Source organism: Chenopodium album, chromosome 16, assembly GCF_948465745.1.
Source record: "Chenopodium album chromosome 16, dcCheAlbu1.1, whole genome shotgun sequence".
Lineage (NCBI taxonomy): Eukaryota > Viridiplantae > Streptophyta > Magnoliopsida > Caryophyllales > Amaranthaceae > Chenopodium > Chenopodium album.
The window spans coordinates 7,255,438-7,275,710 of record NC_137849.1 but is presented as its reverse complement, the minus strand read 5'-3'; the positions used below and the strand labels follow the sequence as shown (position 1 = coordinate 7,275,710).

General features: G+C 34.9%; 3 protein-coding genes across 5 annotated transcripts; 2 read left to right on the top strand and 1 right to left on the bottom strand.

Moving 5' to 3' along the window:
- The first annotated feature begins 2,960 nt into the window (after positions 1-2,960).
- On the top strand, positions 2,961-8,459 carry LOC145586200 (uncharacterized). Of its 3 annotated transcripts, none has more exons than XM_081642973.1 (2): positions 2,961-5,085; positions 8,159-8,459. In XM_081642973.1, exon 1 carries the CDS (start codon positions 2,966-2,968, stop codon positions 5,015-5,017), a length of 2,052 nt encoding a protein of 683 aa, XP_081499099.1. In that variant the 5' UTR covers positions 2,961-2,965; the 3' UTR covers positions 5,018-5,085; positions 8,159-8,459. The 3 variants fall into 3 exon arrangements, with proteins under 3 accessions (XP_081499099.1, XP_081499098.1, XP_081499097.1); XM_081642972.1 differs by having other exon boundaries at positions 8,153-8,459; XM_081642971.1 differs by lacking the exon at positions 8,159-8,459 and adding an exon at positions 7,330-7,533.
- On the bottom strand, positions 7,779-9,858 carry LOC145583840 (pectate lyase-like). Its single transcript, XM_081640802.1, has 4 exons — positions 9,629-9,858; positions 8,509-9,160; positions 8,145-8,387; positions 7,779-8,000 (listed from the first exon to the last, which is right to left on the bottom strand). Exons 1-4 carry the CDS (start codon positions 9,856-9,858, stop codon positions 7,779-7,781), a joined length of 1,347 nt encoding a protein of 448 aa, XP_081496928.1.
- A 1,837-nt stretch (positions 9,859-11,695) lies between these two features.
- Positions 11,696-12,961, top strand: LOC145583838 (protein FAR1-RELATED SEQUENCE 5-like). The gene is made up of 2 exons (XM_081640801.1): positions 11,696-11,795; positions 12,384-12,961. Exons 1-2 carry the CDS (start codon positions 11,696-11,698, stop codon positions 12,959-12,961), a joined length of 678 nt encoding a protein of 225 aa, XP_081496927.1.
- The last annotated feature ends 7,312 nt before the right edge of the window (positions 12,962-20,273 follow it).

The window sequence follows — 20,273 nt, the reverse complement described above, 5'->3', positions numbered from 1 at the left end:
TAGCCTACTCTTCACCAGAGCCAACCGATAGGAATGCAAATTTTGTAGTTGATATTCTCAACCAGTATGAAAAGGCATCCGGACAGAAAATTAATTATGAAAAGTCGGAGGTCTTATTTAGTAAGGGTGTTCCTATCGATAAGAGAGAAGGTTTGATGGAGATTCTTCATATGTGGCATGTTGACAGACATGGGAAATATTTAGGTATCCCGACAATTGTGGGTCGATCAAAGAGAGCAGTATTCGAAGCAGATCTTGATAGGATCTGGAAGAAATTGCAGGGGTGGAAGGAGAGGCTTATATCTATAGCAAGGAAGGAAATACTTCTGAAATCTGTTATCCAGGCTATTCCTACGTATTTGATGGGAGTGTACAAGTTTCCGAGCACGATTATTCAACGTATTCACTCTGCGATGGCTCACTTCTGGTGGGGATCGGACGGAGGGAAAAGGAATACCCATTGGAAAAATTGGAGCTCAATGTGTACCATGAAATGTTTTGGTGGTATGGGATTCCGTGATTTAGGGGTGTTCAATGATGCTTTGTTAGGGAGACAAGCGTGGAGACTTGTTCAGGCTCCTTCCTCTCTTCTTGGTCGTGTTTTCAAAGCTAAATATTATCCCCACTCTGATTTCCTTTACTCCTATCTTGGTTATGCGGGAAGTTTCTCATGGAGAAGCATTTGGTCATCGAAGGCTCTTGTCAAAGAGAGGGTTCTATGGAAGGTTGGTAATGGGCGTAAAATTAACCTATGGTCTGATCCTTGGGTGGCGGATGCGGAAGGTCGATTAATTCTGAGTGAGGAAAATTTTGATCTGGTTAAAGTGTGCGACATCATTGACCCTGATACGATGGACTGGAAGCTTGACATAGTATAAAGAGAATTTCTTTGACTGTGACAAGCAATGCATACTTGCTATTCCCATTAGCGAAAGAGACCAAGAGGATGAATTAATCTGGGCGTTCTCAAAGAATGGTGACTACTCTGTAAAATCATCCTACATTCTTGATAAGGGTTGTGATCTTGATAATTTCCACCATGCTTGGGTGGAAATCTAGAAGGCAGAGGTCACCCTTAAAGTCCGTGTTTTTTTCTGGAGGTTGTGCACGAACACTCTGCCTGTTCGAAGCTTACTATACCACCGCCACCTAATTACGGATACCTCCTGCCCCTGGTGTCTCTCTGAAATTGAGACGGTGGAGCACACGTTTGTTGGCTGCAACCGTGTTCAAGGGGCTATGGGAAGATTGCCATTGTGCTAAAATGGCGAATTGGAGTTCCTTCAGCTCTTTTTGTGACCTCGTGGTGAGCTGGAAGAAGCTTGGACCAAAGACCGTTCAGAGGGGTATGTTTCTTGCTTGGTGTATATGGGGTGATAGGAATTGCAAGGTGTTCCAGAACAAAGCTATTCCTAATGCGATCACAGTAGAGCGTGTTTCCAGGTATGTTGAAGAGTATGGAAGTTACTCTGCTCGGATTTATAGGGTTGTGGGTTTGCGACCTCCTCCCAGCCCTATTAAATGGTGTGTACCTCCTGCGGGCTTCATAAATTAAATGTTGATGCTTGCCTTGCTGTTGATGGGTGGGTGGGTTTGGGTGTCATCGCTAGAGATCATGATGGCAAGGTGTTGGTGGCTGCCACGAGACGATGTCGCTCTTTTTGGATACCTGAAGTTGCTGAAGCGAAAGCCTTGCTCTTTGCTTTGAAAATTGGCAGGAGATATGGATACAGGGAGATTATTCTCGAGTCGGAGTGCAAAGTTATCATCGATAAGCTGTCCAAGAGTTCGATCTCCTTGGAGATTGACATTGTCCTTGGCGATATTCTTGCTTTGTGCTCCGAAGTTTTGTCTGTCAACTGGTCTCATGTGAGACGTGATGGGAACAATGTTGCCCATAATAGCTTATTCCTTATGGTTTAGAGCAAAATTGGGAAAATTATTGTCCCCAAGATGTTGCTCCATTTGTACTTATGGACTCTTTGTCCCGTAATTAATTGATGCTTTGCGTTCTCTCAAAAAAAAAAAGTATAAGTTAAAAATAATTGGGTTTATTTTAGTAAAATAATAAAATATTTTGTATATATTTTTTTTAGGTAAGCACTTTGTCATAGGGCTGAGTGCAGATTGCTCATGTGGCGCCAGAACCCCGAGGATCGATCCAGACTAGCTTTTCCCATATGCGCAACAAGCTAAAATATAGAGGAAACAACACTATTAACTTTCACCACAAACACATGAATAAGTTTGGCATATAGGCATAGGGCTGGGAGATTGCCTCATATGGGACTTGTTGTACCGAGATATTAGAGAAATTTGTCACTCTGTGCTCTAATGTAGATTCACCAATGAAACAAACTCATATGATAAAATAAGGAGGGGAAAAATAGTCAATGTCAAAGAATTTGAATTTCATTTTTCCTTGGTTTGATATATAAAGTAAAATAACTCGATCCACCTTGATTCAACAAGGTGAAAAGTTCCATCATAAATCAATCCATATTTCATTTAAAAAATGTGTATAATTAGTAATATTTCTATAAAAAAAAAAAAAAAAAAAAAAAAAAAAAAAAAAAAAAAAGGTCAATAATTTTTATTAAACTAAGATCTTATGAATGTTGATATATTTACAAAATGTCATCATAACTAGGATATTTCTTTGATTTATTTACAAAATATATTCAATAAACAGTAAGATAAACAATTTTTGTTCATCGTGAAGATCAAATGTGGTTCCCCCAATTAACCCCCTATGCAAAACACTACCCATATTTGACCCAAGATCCGGCATCCAAAATCAACTACTCCGTAACTCCGGCATCATTCTTCGCAATTTCACAAGTCAATTCCTCCCTCTCCCCACCGGAAAAACCCATCGTAGTCATCATCAACTTGACTCAAATCACTACATAATGCTCTAGTACTCAATCAAACACTCAAAACCAAACCATCCCAATCAATTAAAATGCTCAACACCGTCCAATCTCCGATCACCATCACAATCTTCTCTCTCCTCCTCCACCTCCACCTCCACCTCCACCCCACCACCTCCGCCCCAATCCTCGGCCTCGACTCCTTCCTAACCCAACAATTCCAAGTCGACCCTCACGCATCCAACGACACCCTCCTCTCCCTCCCATCCCACCTCAAATCCACCCTCTCCACCACCGCAACCACCACCCTCGACCACCGCATCACCTCCCTCCTCTCTCTCTCCCTCCCAACCTCCCTCCACATCAAACTCGTCGGCCCCTCTTTCACCCCCATCTCCGCCTCCACCCTCTCCTCTTTCCTCTCCGCTTCTCACTCCTCCTCCCCCTTCCACGTCATCACCCCCTTTGACTCCACTCTCCACCACCTCTCCCTCTCCCACTCCCTCCACCACGACTCCTCTCTCTCCTCCCCTTCTCTCTCCTCCTCTCTCTCCTCCGCAATCCGCGCTTCTCTCGCCTCATCTACGTCTTCGCTCCGCTCTTCCCTCTTCTCTGTTTCTTACTCCGTTGTCGATGAGATCATAGCGGCTGATTTCCGCCGCGAGAAGCCCCTTCATGGTTATACCGTCTATCTCATCAATCTCGGCGCCCAATCGAAGCCGTATGCTTATACGTATTCGGGCTCAACTGGGTCGGAATTGTCTTCGCCGAGTTTTACAAAATGCTTGGGTTCGGTTTGGGTGAGTAAGGATAGGTACATTTGGGTTGATTTGGGTGCCGGCCCGGTGGATTACGGGCCGGGTCTTTCGGGTGATGGGGTTCTTCCTAAGGGGGAGTTTCATCCTCTTGCTGCTTTTCATGGGAAGGCGAAATCGGATAAGGCGGTGTTGGCTGATTTAGCTTCGTTGGTTTATAGTGCTTATCAGGTATTGCTTGTTCCTTCTTTGAGAATTCCTGTTCCTTTTGAGAATAATCTTGTTGTTCAGTTTATTCATGTTGTTGGGAGTGATGGTAATGATCATAATAGTTATGGTTTGGATTGGAAATTGATTGAGAATGCTTTGTCTGATAAGGGTTTGTTGCTTGGGGATCAGTCCTTGAGTTTTAAGAAGTATGAGATTAATTATAAGGAGTGTGCTTTGTGTTCTTTTGCTGTTTCCAAGTCGAAAAGCTCGTATACTAGTAGGTTTTTGTTTGATAACTATACTTTGATTGTGAGTGAGTATGTGGACTCGAAGAAGTTGCATCAGATACTGTCTGATTCGGCTGATGAGTTTAAGAGGTTGGCGGGTGTTCATGAGGAGGATGATTTTAAGAGGGTTATCCCGGTGTATGTTTTCGATTTGGACGATAATACGTTGCTTATGCTTGATCGGTTTCATCAATCGGTGGCGTTTAAGGACATGGTGATTGCCATTAGGACAAGGAATACTCAGACTGTGAGTGATTATAGTTGTAATGGGCGTCATGTTTTTACTCAGACTAGAGAGCTTGAGAGGCCAATTATTGGATCAGTCTTGCAGAGTATGTGGGGTGTGTCTCCAACCCATTTGAGATGGAGCCCCAGGCATAATACCACTTTGGTTGATTATACTTGGAGTGTTGGGCAGACTCCATTTGGACCGTTCTCGGAGATTTCTTCTTTGTCGTTTGTGCAGAAGGATGCTGCTCGAAGGAATGTTCTTTTGACCACTTTGAATTATACTGTTTCGAGTGCCATAGAAGTCCTTCAATCTGTTAAGGCACATGGTGGGTATCAGAAGCTATTGAAGGGTAACCAGGTTACTGAATTCTCACAGAGGTGGTCTCTTTTTAAGTATAAGCTAGATAAGATGATTACAGCGCTGTCCCATTTGGAATTTGAGTTGGCCTCATATTACTTGAGATCATCGGAACATGACTTGTATGCCATGCACTCAATCATCTATCGTGCATCACAGGAGTTGGATGCTTCACTTGTGTGTTTCACAGATCCACCAGTTCCATGGGCCTCTATGTCTATGTCAGCTGCAACTTTTATCATTCTTTGTTTTGTTTATGCTAAAAGGGACAAGTTCTTCAGGAACAAAACAAAGCAGTTCTAAAGCATCAAAAGGGGTTGTAATATTGAACAGGATGAGCACTTGTATTTCTATAGGAGGCAGGCTACCAGGTTAGAAATCATTACTCGATTTGAATAGACCTGTATTTTATTTTGAACAGTTTTCCTTTTTTGGGAACAAATACCAAGTAAGAATCTCATCAGTTTTGATATGTGCATTATTTTGTTTTTCAATTTTTCAGTTTTGCTGAGTCTTGAATACTATCATAAGAAAAGTAGGGCGTCATACACGAAAATGCAATTTTAATTTCCACTGCTGAGTCTCATTTAGCCACTGTTAGCAACAACAGTATTGTTATGGGCCCGACTTCACCCAATCTTCAGATTCTTGCATTTATTTTATGTTTTACTTAATTGATGACAATCCAACTGATGATATAATGGTTGCAGTAATTGATTCTAGCCTGGTATGCAAGAAGAAAACTGGTCATTGACTTTGCCCTTCTAGTAGGATCTGGCTGAAGTTTGCCCTTCTCTAGCTTTTAGGCATACAATATTGGTTTTTAAGTTTGAGTCGAATTCATTCGAGTTAGGAAACTATAAGCTTTCCTGTAGTCTTATTAAAATTAGAGCATTTTAGGTATGTCATGTAGGTTGGTGCACTTATGTGTTAATATCTGTTTTATGTGGTTGGGTTGGTGGTTCTGTGAAATTGTAGGTGTTGTAGGCCTTGTTGTCTGAGAAAGCAAATTTGGAGAGAGTATGTGACAGAAGCAAAGACATTTGGTAGTTTGTTGATAAATTTTTCACTTCTCTTTCCACTTTAATAAACATTAAGGTGTGGTAGAAGTTTTGCTACAGCTTTGAATATTTTATATACTTAACAATTTAGCTTAGAATGAGCTGGTTTTGAAAAGAGAAGAGAGAGAGAGAGAGAGAGAGAGAGAGAGAGAGAGAGAGAGGGGGGGGGGGGTTAATGCAACCCGATGAGAATTTTGAAGTTATTTGAACGAGGGATTGTTGGCAGATCACTGCTAGCCAGGGTCTGGAAACAGACGCCCATACTAGGCTTTAAAAGTTTTATTGAGGAGTTGGGAAGTAAGAAGGATAGTGAATTGATTAGGATTCTAGTAAATGGGGCTTGGTAAAGAAGTTAAATATCAGAAAGAGATGAGCTGCTGCAATTGGGTGGATATTGATAAGCAATAACGAATAGCCAGGTCCCAGGACACCAGGAGGGAAGAAAATATATCCAAATTCTTGGTTAAAAAAAAAGTATGCTATTTTCCAAGGAATATGGAAAGCAGATGGGAAATCAGCCAAATTGAGATTTGGATTGACTCAACAATAGCCATCTGAGCTATTTCCAACCCGTGGTTGCAGGGAGGTGCCTTCAATTGCTTGATGAATTAGAAGTCTTGCAGGTAGATTTTCTTATATAGTAGCTTTTATCACGGTTGATAGATATCTAGTCTTTAAAGCTCATAAGCGAAAGTTAGTATGGAGTAATTTGTGCAAGAAATGAGCCAGCTTAAATTTCCTGTGTTTTGTTGGCCCAAAAAAAAAAAAAAAAACACTTATTCATTCTCCAGTCATCCTGCTTCAGAAACCCCTTGAGCCACTGTTTCAATTTATGTCCTTCCCTCTACACCTGGCACAAGTTCTTCTCATTCGGGCTTGGCAGAAAGCGACGAAGCACTAACAACAAAGAAGAAATCTAGCTCAGTTCAACTCATAGCCCCCAATCCCACGCATGTAGTTCGGATGATTGACCATTTACTTAGGTCACAGCATACCAGAACTGGCAGCATCTCAGTGCTTTGTTTAAAGGTGACTCTTAAATCTTTAGTTCATCCCTACTGGTGACTCATTTTTTCCCCTTTCAGGTTTAGACTCTCAGAAATACCAAGAGTAATCCGTAGGCCCTTAGATATGGCATATGCATGTTGAAGAAAACTATTCAAGTGATTAGGGTTTTGACCTCGGTGTTAATTGACCTTCCCATTTTGTGTATTGAATTGGTAGGAGCCAAGGTTTTCTTTTTTGGGGAAGGGTGTGTGTGTGTGTGTGTGTGTGTGTGTGTGTGCGCGCTGAAATAGGTAAGGAAAACCATTGAATATACTTTGTAAATGTTTGCTTGACGGTGGGATAGAAAGGAAACTGCAATACAAGTTGAATGTGTCTGCTTTAACATATTTGTTTCATGGTGGGATTGTAAAGAAACAAAATTAGCTTACCAGATGATATGTGTTTGCATTACATGTTTGCCCAACAGTAGGATGGAAAGAACATGAAAGTAGCTTTACCTGATGGTACGGAGTATATGTTTTTCATTACATGTTGTTTGCTTCTCAGTGAGATAGAAAGAAAACGAAACTAGCAAAGGAGAAAGAGAGAGAGCAGCCATGCCTAAGTTGATTGCTTACCAGATGATATGTTTGTCGATTCTGTTGATGTAGGCAGATTGATGATGGGATGGTGAGGGAGATTTAGGTGATAGGAATTGTGATGTACAAACTCATGACTATGTCATTATATGAAGAACTTTTGGACCAAAACATTGCCTATAAATTGGCATGCAATTGGGTAAACCAATTCATATTAACTTCGCATGTACATAAACTTTGAATGTACTTACGATTACTTATTATAATGGTTAGTAAAATATATCCTTTTCATGCACATTCGTTCCTATAATCCTTTTCTTAGAAAGAGTACTCTTTATGTTTTGTAAGACCAAATAAGAGAAAAAAGTGTATTAATAATTGCATAAATGTTATAAAAACGAAAAACATATGTTACATCTAACAGCTTTTTCCAACAATACATCTGCGCTGACCCGCGAATCGGGTAAGCCTCCTCACGTATGTTCCAGGTTTTGATTTGATAAAATCTTTCTTGAAACGCCTCTGGTCTAAGGGGTGTCCTGATTCTACAAAGTAAGCTCCGTTCAAGAACACATCATTCTCCGATCTCCATATCCATTTTTTCCATTCTTCGCCGACAACATTGTTCCTGTTTGTGATCTGTTTCATTCAAATAAATTTTTTTTTGATGAATATCAAACAAACTATCAAACAAAGAAAAACAACATTGAATCATTTGCATGTGATTTAGAGTAACTAATGCCATGTTAGTATAATTGATAGTGAATTGTTTGTGTTTCTTACCATTTTAGCTGTAGGATTTGGAGGAGCGATGAATCGATTGCCTTGACTGATGATGGTGGGATGCGAAGTACCACCGATAGCATACATTATCCAGTGTGTGTAATCGTTGTTGAGAACATGGAAGAAACCGTATCTACACCTTGGCATTCTTTGGACAAGCCCCTTTCCAAAGTGGTTAAATGCTAGTGATATTTGCATGATCTCATCCTTTGGATCAGTATCACTAGCACCAAACAACAGCACCTGTACATAGTCATCCCATATTACAGTTAAAAGAAAAAAAGATGTAATACGAGATGTTAAACTTTATAAACTTTGACCATAGTTTTTACTAGTATGTACTTCGTAATATATATTGACTTACGTGGTCGTGTCTGGTGAAATGGTTGTTAGAAAGGGTGATTGCAGTGGAACCCTTAACGATGTCGATAAGACCATCTCTGCAATTCCACATAGAAAGATGGTCGAGCCAAATGTTGGTGGAGGCAAAGATGTTGATGCCATCTCCATCATCAGCACCCCTAATGCCAACATGGTCATGTGTGTCCCTAATTAGTCCTCCAAGAGCAGGCTTAATATCATGGATCTTAATGTTATGAATGATGACATTGTTTGCAAATTGGATGGTGATCCCAGCTCCATCGGCTATCCGGACTTGTGCACCACGACCATCGATCGTCTTGTCGCTTGTCACCAATAGTTCTCCTCTGAGCACAATCCTCATATCCCTAGCAAATGTAATCCACAAGGGACCAGGTTGAAGCACCCCAAAACGGAGGGTTCCTGGCCTGGGGTTAACAACGTTGTCGTCAGCAGGGTCTGTTACTACATAATACGGACCGTCTTTTCCTCCGGTGGTCCGACGTCCAAAACCCTTAACACAATCCGCTAATCTTTTTCGGTCTTGAGCCCAATTAGCCTTGCACCTCCAGCAACGGTCAATTGGGTTTTGAGCCTTGCATGCACCCCTGTACTTACCTAGCCCTCTTCTTGTACTATTGGTTCCTTCTAATGACCTGCAAATTTGTCATTGAGGATTTATGAACAAACTAAATTATGTCATGTACATTAACGAAGGATTTTCTTGATTATGTGACTTAACAAGGTTTAATTAATTCCATAATGAAATCAACATCTCAAAATGACAAAATATAAAAAAATAAAACTACTAGAATTATCTTGCTAATGCAAGCTAAGTTTATGTTTATATGATACTATGATTAATTATTGTTGCAAGCTAATATGAGAGATTTCGGTCTGATATGACCCTTTTCCTTACCTACCCAAAAAGACAATCTGGGATTGTATGGAATCCTAACTTTATGTTTATAAGATACTATGATTAATTATTGTTGCACAGTTTTGATAACTATTGAAACTCTATGCATGAATACATCTACCTTAATAAACAATATAAAAATGAAATGATAATTCGTATATAATATAAATGAGAATTGAAAAAAATAAAAAAAAAAAAAATTTACCGATGGACATGGTAGTTAAATTCATCCATAACTTCAGTAGGTTCATGATGATAGGCTTGTAATGAAGCATTATAAGCTTCAGCAAGTTTTCTCTGAAACCATTCATCGTGTTCATGCTGTTTAACAGTGTTGTTTCCTACAATGTTAGCTTGTGTAGTAGGAATAATGGCCACCAAAATGGTTACAAAAATGAAAAAGGGGATTTTAATTTTGTTATTTGCAAATTCCATGGCTTTTAATTATAATTTGCAAAATCAATCTTCCCTTTTCTTATTAAAATTAAATAAAACTAATGGGGGTGACCTCTATTTTATTTTATTTTATTATTATTATTATTTTTTTTTTTATTTTTTTTTTTTTTTGCGCAGGGCTCAGGGCACGATAGACCAAAACAATTGAATTTGTTAAGCACTCAACACGGTCCTGCCCGGCCTATGCACTCTTTTTTTCTTCTTCTTATTTTGAAGGTATATATATTTACACTTTTATTATTTTTTTAAGATCTTTGTATAAAAGTGTATGAATTGTTATATATTGCCAGAAAGAAATCTATAATAAGGATTGTAAATAATCATAGAATAAGAAATGTGCCTAAAAAAGTGGTATACCACATTTTCCTCTAATTTTCATTCCAGTCCTATATTTGATAGCAAGCCACAATCTAATACAAATTTTATCCTAATAGTAGGCTTAGTGTTTTTTTGGTGTCAAAAGCTAATAATAGGATTTGACTATTCTACAGTTAGGGCTATGAATTCATATGCTAGTAAGAAACAAGGTTCTTTCAAAAACATTGGTTTAAAGTCAATTGTGAATTTTAGAGTCTAATAATCTAAATTATTTATTTTTTTTGTTGGGGAGTGATAGACTATTTCCTAACCTTTCCCTATTATACAAGGGACGACGAGAAGTGAAAAAATAGTATTTTCATAAAAATGCCTTTTATCACTATTAAATTCACAAATATCTACACTTTAATCATTTAAAATTGCAAACTCCTAATAATGACAAACAAAAAATATATAATCAATGACAATTTAGCAAAATCACTTAAGTCTATTGTTCATATCCCTTGTAGAATAGGAGGTTTGGAAAATTGTAATTCCCTGGTATTCATAAGGAGATTTACTAGGATGAATAGGTCTCTAATTACAAAAGGAGATCTACCTTGACGAGTAGGTCTCTAATTACATTTCTCTTATATAACATGATGGGATTAAAAATGAGCGTTTAGTTGCCTTTAATTTGTAGCCAGTCACCTTATGAACTTTGTGCATCTAGGAATTATCGAGTTATTAGGGATAATCCCATCTCTACTTTCCACTTGGTGCTCAATCAACTTTCACTTAGCATGAAGCTACGCCAATGGTTCATGAAAAGCAATGTAGGCGTTTAACATTTATCATCAAGTGAAGGTTACCAACCCCCCTCCTTTCCAATTTGATATTATTGGGTTGGATGTTTTTTCCGAGGAAATTCGATCAAGTTCATAGACTGAGGGGATATCAGTGTCATTTTACCCAATAAGTAAGGCAGCTTTGTCATTTCATCTACTTTAATTTTCTTTCTAATTAATGGGAGCTCTCTATTGTAATTAGCTCCTCTCCTTGCTTGCATACTTATATCATGGCAAAAGTGAACCAATGTAATGCATGATATATGGGTAGTGGCTAGAGGTGGGCAACATGCAGTGCTGGGCCGCTGCGGGCCGTACTTGATGGTGACTCGTGTCGTGCCTACATCTTGACGTGTGAAAATTTTACTCTACACTACAGTGTAGGTAGTGTTACTTACACCCCATCTAACGTAGTGTTTTGCGTGCTACCCACACCCCCCTGTAAGCTTCTTCATTCTTCAATTATTTCCTTTTTTTTTTTCCTTTTTTCCTTAATTCTTTGTTTCTTTCTTTTCAAGCTACGTATATATATTAATTTAAACTCTATATTTTCTCTCTCCTCAATTGATGAACCTCCATTTTTGTAATTGATCAACCTCAATTTTCACCATTTTTGAATCGATTTTTTTCTGGTTAATTCATTCGAATTTGATAATCGTTATTGTTCATCAATGGCAAATTCTCCATCTGGAGATTGCGATGATTTTGATCGTGATTGCGAGTGGTTGTTTCCTTCTGGAGTTCGTTTGGTTGAATCGTTTGCTCAACAATGTGAGTAATTAGCATCATAATTTTGTAATTTTTGATAATTTTGTAAGTTTGTAATTGTATAATGCTCTGTTTATTTGAATAATTTGTTCGTTTGGTTGAATTGTTTGCTCAACAATGTTAGTAATTAACATTATAATTTTGTAATTTTTCATATTTTGTAAGTTTGTAATGTTATAATGCTTTGTTTATTTGAACTTAATTTATATATTATGATTCATTTTTGTTGTTTTAACTTTCAAATGTGATTATATTATGCTGAAATTTTGTAAGTTTGATTATATTATATTTTGTAAGTTTGTATTGTGATACTCTGTTATGAACATTTCGGTGGTTTAATTTCTTTGCTCTGTGTTTTAGAATTGTGTGTTTTTGTTATGAACATTTCTTTGGTTTAATTAATTTTAAAATTGATCATGTGCTGTTTTATTTTTGAACATTTTATTTATTCATTATTGTTCATTCCTGAAACCCTTTATGTTCATTTATAATTGTATATTTAAACTTTGTGCAATGGAAAAAAAAAGTATAATATTGTTTATGAAGAAGCATCAAAGTCTGAATTAAAGGATAAACAATTTAAATCTGAAGATGAAGCTTTTGATGCGTATAACGAATATGCTTTTAGGAAAGGTTTTGGAATTCGAATTGGGAAGAGTAAAAGAAGAAGAGATGATTCATTTTTGATGAAAAGATTTGTTTGTTGTAATGAAGGATTCAAAGATGATAAGTGTAAGAATAAAAGGGTTTATGAGAAGCTGGATATTCGAACTGGTTGTTTATCTTTTGTGCAGTTTCATATTGATCATTTAGGTGTCTATACATGTACAAGACATGAAATGGTTCATAATCATGATATGATTCCTCCTGAAAAAAGGCATTTGATAAGGTCTCAAAGGGCTGTCAATAAAAATTCACTTCTCTTCATTTCTACAATGAAATTGAGCGGAGTCAAAGTTACTGATTCTTTGAGGGTTCTAAAGAAGGAGGTTGGTGGATCTCCTAATCTTTCTTTTATTGCTCCTGATGTGTACAATGTAGTATCATCTGAAAAAGTTGTCAAAATTGAAGGATGTGATAGTAACCAATTGATTAAATATTTTGCGAAGAGACATGTGGATGAGGTAGATTTTTACTATGATTTTGAGCAAGATGATAGTGGTGCTTAGTTAGCTTTTTTTGGCGTGATGGTAGGATGATGAGAGATTACCATTACTTTGGAGATTTGTTGGTTTTTGATACAACCTATAGAACTAACAAATATGGAATGATATGTGCTCCATTTGTTGGGATGAACCATCATGGTAATAATGTCATGTTTGGTATGGGTTTTATTCTTAATGAGCGCACCGAGTCTTTTGATTGGTTGTTTGATACATTTCTACAGTCAATGGGAAGGAAAAGTCCTATTACAATTATGACAGATCAAGCACAAGCAATTGCAGCGGGTATAAGAAACATTTTTCCTTCAACCGTCCATCATCGTTTATGTGTATGGCATCTTGAACAAAATTCGAAGAAACACATTGGATCATTGAGAGCTTTGGAAGGCTTTACAGATTTGTTTGGATATCTTTTGAAGTATTGTAAACTCCTCCTGAATTTGAACATTTCTGGAAAAGGTATATTATTATTTTAATATTTATTTTTGATTTTTATTATGTGATATATTTGATTATTATGTCATATGTATATGAACATTTAGTGTTTTTACATATGTTCATATAATTTATGTTTTTTGTATGATATCATAATATTTATTAGTATCCATGTTGTTTATGAACATTATTCTTTATATAAATGTACATATATTAATTTATATTTTGTTCAAATTTCAATTAATATATGATCATTTCTGTTGTACAAGATGTTGGATAAATACAAGTGTGAAAATGTTGATTGGTTATGTGATTTGTATAAAATAAAAGAAATGTGGTGTCCTGCTTACTCTAAGAAGTATTGGTCTGGTGGTGTTTTGTCCTCTCAACGTAGTGAAACTACTAATAAGTCAGTTTCACAACGTCTTAATAAGACCCAAGGTTTATGTGATTTTTATCATGTTTTTCTTGATGTCATTTCTGAGTGGAGAAGTAAGGAAGGTGGCAAAGATTTTAATACTTTGAGGGGTAATAGGCACCTAGCATTTGCTAATATTGGTATATTAGTTCATGCAAGATCATTGTACACTATTCAAGCTTATGTTCTTTTTTAAGAAGAGTTCATTAAGGGGACTGCTTATGATCATGTTGATAATGGTTTGTGTTTTCCAGAATATTCATATCTTCTTTGGAGACCTGTGAAGGATATAATTAAGCATGAATTTGTTTTCAATAAAGAAACACATGCAGTTTGTTGCACATGCATGTACTTTAGTGAGACTGGTTTACTTGGTTCTCATTCTCTTCGAGTTTATCATTTGCATTGTGTGCGTAATATTCCACAAGAGTATATAATGAAATGATGGACAAATGCTGCCATGTGTAGTCATGGTATTGAAGAACCTACTTTGAGCACAAATATTGTGGCTACTAGAGTTTGGAGGTCACAAACACTTCGAAGTTTGTTAAGTTGATAACAAGTTGTCAGAATTCTTTGAATGCAAGGGCAGAGGTTGGATGTTATTTCAATCTTTTAAAAGAAAAGGTTATGAGCATATCAGGTGCAATTGATTTTAGTGAACCTGTTGAAGAGGTTGAAATTGTTGATCTTGAGAACAAGAATCCTCCAAAAGCTAGGCCTAAAGGTGAGAGGAATGTAAGGCCTAAGAGCACCTTGGAGAAGCAGTGCAACAAGGCAAAGGGTAATTGGAAGAGGAAAAAGTCAATGTACACTCCTTACAAAAGGGGTATAGGGCAAGCAGTTGTACAGGTATATGATCATTTAATATTTCAGTATTGAACATTTGTGTTTTCTGAAATGAACATATATATATATATATATATATATATATATATATATATATATAGGAACTTGATGAGAATGGGTGTGCTGTTACCTATGCTAATTCTATCAGTGATCCCACTGAATTGATTGTTTTGAGAAATAAACAGTCTCAGGTAAATTTAAATGTTAAAAAAAAAGTTTATTTATATTTTATATATTAATGATTTTTAATTGTTTAAAAATATAGGTTGGATTGAATTCAGTTGTTTTAGAAGAAATTCCTTCTAGTTCTAAGGAATCGGATCAGAGTTTTTCTAATGATTTTGATCAGGTATGTTTGTTTGCTATTAATTATAAATTTATTTTATTTTTATGCATATATTATGTATATAATATTTTATTTATTTTTTGTAGGCTTCTGGTGAAAGCACTGTTCAATCCAGCATATCTGTTGATGTTGATATTTCACCTCTTGCTAAGGTTTTTTTTTCCTTATATGTTTATATAAGTGTTTGTAATTGATCATATATACTTTTAATAATGATCAATTTAATTTTTTTACAGGCGAAAGATTTAAATGTTGTTGAAGGTGTTTCTGCTGTTCAATCTCGTTCCAATGTTGGTGAAAATAAAGGTTCTGCTGGTGTTAAACTTATTCTCAAGTTAATTCAGGAGTTCCAATTCATACTAGTGTTTCAACAAAATCTTCTGCTGGTGTTCAACCTACGGTTCCTAGGATTGTTCAAACTGCACCTCAGAATTGTTCAAACTTTAATCCAGAAATGTTCAAATTCCATTCTACAAATGTTCATTCAACAAATGTTCAAGGTATTCCTCCTACAGTTCAAAGAAATGATCAAGGTTCTCGTATTCAAAATGTTCAAGTAATTTCTCCCACAGTTCAAAGAAATGATCAAGGTGCTCGTGTTCAACCTAGTGTGTCAACAAAATCTCCTGCTGGTGTTCAACCTACGGTTTCTAGGATTGTTCAAACTGCCCCCCAGAATTGTTCACAATTCAATCTAGAAAAGTTCAAATCTAATTTAAGAAATGTTCATTCAACAAATGATCAAGGTTCTCGTGTTCAAAATGTTCAAGTTATTCCTCCAACAGTTCAAAGAAATGATCAAGGTGCTCGTGTTCCAAATGTTCAATCAAGAAATGTTCAATTAGGTTCTGGAAAAATTTCTTCTAAGTATGACAGGTTGTTAGCCTTTTTTGATACAACTATAGCTAAACGTTTGGCTAATAAATATAAATAGGTTAGTATATTAGATCTCTATAAATGTGGATTTAACTTCTTATTTGTAATGGTGGTTTAAGTACTATTTTGTAATGTTGAATTTTCTGTTTATTATTTTAAAGACATAAATTTTTTTTGTCTGTTTCATATAGTTCTATTTAACTCTATTTTATATATTTTGTAATGTTGAACTTTATATTAGAATTTTATATGTTTTTAAAATTCAACATTTATAAATGATTATATAGTCATTTGTATATGAACAAAAGTAAAGATCAATTAGAACTTTATATTAGAATTTTATATGTTTTTAAAATTCAACAATTATAAATGATTATATAGTCATTTGTATATGAAAAAAAAAAGTAAAGAACAATTAAAACTTTAGATTAGAATTTTATATGTTTTTAAAATTCAACATTTATAAATGATTTTTTAGTCATTTGTATATGAACAAAAGTAAAGAACAATTATCCATTTTATAAAACTTATAAATTTTTTCATTCAAAGATTAAAATGAAATATCAACAATAAATTTTTAACAAATAAAATTCATAAGTCTATTTCTTAAAAAGAAAAAAAAAATATCTATAAGTCTATATATAATATATGAACATATACATATTTGTAAATGAACATATGATACTACTCCTTTGCAAACTTTCTTGCTTTCCTTCTATTTATTCTTGATTCAAAATTTTCTTCAAACAACATCAATTCTGCTGTGTATTGGATCCTAAGCTTCCTAATTTGGTTCACCTGTTGAAGAAAATGAATTATCAAATTTTAATTTTTAAACACTGTTTTATAAATGAACATTATATCTTATATTATTGAACATTTATCATACTTACATTGTTTGGTTTTAAATCACAAATCCAACTCTCATTAGGATCAGCAGTGAAGGTTTCCATATGCTTCATAATGTAAATTCCACAGTTTGTATGATCATCGTTGCTACGCCATTTCATCTTTTCCAAAACAACTGTGTAGTCTTCAATTCTATTTGCATCTTCATATCCAAGGTGTTTCATGTATTCTGCCAATCCTTTTAACTGATAAAATCAACAGAAAAAATTGTTGAATTGTTGGTTTTGTGATGAAGTCATGAACATTTAATAACACATAATTGATCATGTATCTAAGTATAAATGAACATATTATCTCACCATCAATTTTGGTTGTTCTTCATACTTTCCTTGGACCGAGACATGTTGTGGCAGTTTTCTATTGTCTATTATATGAATTTTGTCTTCTATATGATTGACGCACAACAGAAAAAAATGTTGAGAAGTTGATACTGGGAAGAAGACCTGAACAAATAATAAAATATTATTAAACATTTTACTAAATATAATTGAACATTTGTATATGATTATCATGGCAATACCTGTTTGTATCCAACAATGCTATCAATTTTATTCCCCTTCAGCTTGTTGTTCATTCTTTCTATGAAGGATTCAATTCTTTTCTCCATGGATGAGCCTTCTTGACAAACTTTATTTGTGCACATAATGTACTGTTGAAATAGACACAAACATATTCAAAATTAATGAATTTTTAGCAATTATAAATCATATAAAACAACACCTAAACTTTAAAAAAGAAGTAAAACTAACATGAAGCATTGTTGAGAAGTAAATCTTGTTTCTTGGCTTTTTATGATTAAGAAACCTTGCCCATGCATCTATCACACAATTTGTCACTTCAACATCATCTCCAAGTGTTTTCATTTCTTGTCTATTGATGTGATTCAACCCATCATAATATAAAAGTGCACTGCAATATGAACATTTAGTAATATAAAGGTGAACATATTTTCAAAGATTATATTTAACCTTAAGTAAAATTAGTAAAAGTAAATACCTTTCATCTTTTCCACCTAGTGCAAAGTCTACTGCAACTTGGTTCATGGTTTTGTCATCTTTGAATAGATCCTTCTATTTGATCATGTAAGGAGATCGGAAAGCAAGAGGAATTGTTTGCTTTTCACGTTGTGGTCTTGTTGTACATTAAATAAAGTAGTGAAATTAAGAACATTATTTCTTATATAAATGGACATTTATATGTATATAAAAAAAAAAATATAAAATTGTACCTTTCAACTTTTTGCTTTCCAGTGTTTTTATCCTTTTCTGCAATTGACTTTTTCTTTTCATCATTCCTGGACATATTAAATAAAAAAAATGAACATTTAGTTATCTGAAAATGTTCATTAATAATTTTGAACATTAGTTTTATGTATGTACTTTTTTGTGACTTTTAAGGATGTTGTATCAGTCTCCTTGGGTTCACTGAAATGTCAAACAGTGTCAGTACATATAATACGTTATGTGCGTTTTCAATTCATAAAATGAAAGATATTTATATAACATAAACCACACATTCATATTACATATTCAACAAAATATTGTACACACATACAATAGTTTACGAAACACCAGTTTGAAGTTACAACACAATAGTTACATAAGTTAAATTGTTCGATCTAGATAATTTATCCTTACTAATTACATAACCCTAATAGTAAGACATGTCTTCAAGTTTTTACCCCTCCACTTTTTCATCATTATTTGTTTTTTCAAAAACATCTTCCTTGTCTTGTTCTGCTTCTCCGATTGGATCATCCCTTTTTCCACCAATATCTGACTTTGTCTCATCATCAACTTTTGAACCAGATCCTGCATCTAAGAAGAAATAAAATTAGATATGAATATAATTTCTTTGTAAATGAACATTTGACTCTTTATAATTGAACATTCTACCATTTCTAGGCAATCCTTCAATATTTTCTTCTAAAGCTGCTGAAGTTTTACCCATATCCATTTCTTCAGCTGTATTATAAATCATCATTATGGATATACATAAAGTTAATAGTATTACACATAATAATTAGAAATGAAGATTTATTTTTCACTTATGTACATTATTTATTATATAAATGAACATTTTACCATTTGTTGAAGTTGTTGGTGGTTCAATTATATTACCAAGTGTTGAAGTGTTGGGTCCCATTCCTGTTTTTAAAAATTAACAAATTAAAATAATTTAGACCACAAATTGAGAATTTTGCATATAAAAATCAGAATAGTGTCTTTGAGTTAGAATTTACCAATGGCTGGAGAAGGTGGAGTCAACCCCAAGCTGAAAGCTTTTCTGATGTCATATTCTTGCTCTTTTTCCTTTCCCTTTTTGGTCATTTGCTTCTCAGGAACTTGCTTCTCAGTCATTTGCTTCTCAGTTGTTTGCTTTTCAGATGCTTGCATCAGATCCTTCTCAGCTTGATCAAGTGCATTCAGGAAATCATCACTGCTAAAGAATTCTTCATCTTGGCTTAGAATTGACGGTTCCCTACTTGCCACCTTTCCTAACACTTCATCAACTTTTTTGACCAAGTCATTTCCAGGAAAGATGTCCTTTGCCTTCACCAATTTTGTAGAAAGCTTTGACAGGTTTGAACAAGTTGTCTTTACCAGGGTTACAAAATCATTCATGAAAACCTAGATTATAAGAATGAATATTCAGAATTATGCAGATGAACATTTAAGATCATATAAATGAACATTTATATTAACGAAATTGATCATTTTTATAACCTGAGGACTTTCTTCAACTTTTGCAGCAATCCTTGGTAGAATTTTTCCTCTCCCAAATCCCAAATCAAATTCAGTCTTTATCCTTTCAAGAACCATGTCTCTTTTCCATGCAGATATAATAGGAAATGTTCTTGGAGGCCTTTTGTCTAACCTCTGAACCCTATCAAAATAAAACAGCAACAAGAAAAAAGAAAACAATGAACATTAACAATAAAAGAAATGAGCATTTATCAAAATATAAATGAACATTTTGTATCTAAGCATTTACCATCAGAAATTGCAGAGGGCCTTTGTAGAACCCCTTGCCTTGCTTCTTTCTCCAATCAACATGACTTTTGATAAGTGAGTCAAATACATACTGACACCAATTCAAATTTCTTATTTTTTCTTTGTCCATCATAGAAAAAAGAAACTTGAAATGACATTGATTGTTTGCACTGCATTTCATCATACAGTTCACAGCCACTGCTAAAAAATTGGTTATGAAATGTTCACTTGGTGGTCTGTTTTTGATGAATTTGTCATGTATGTATCCATTGACAATTTGTAAACAAAATGACCAAAATATTTGTAATTGTTGATCATTTAATGTATTATAAATGAACATTTAAAACTGATCATACCTGACTCACTGATGGAGTTTTTCCTCCCCATGACTTTCTCCATTTCTTCAGAAATTCTGCATACTCCTCACTAGCTTTATCAGACTTTGCCTCAACAATTGGAATTTCTCCTGTAGGCAAGCCATAAACTACCCTC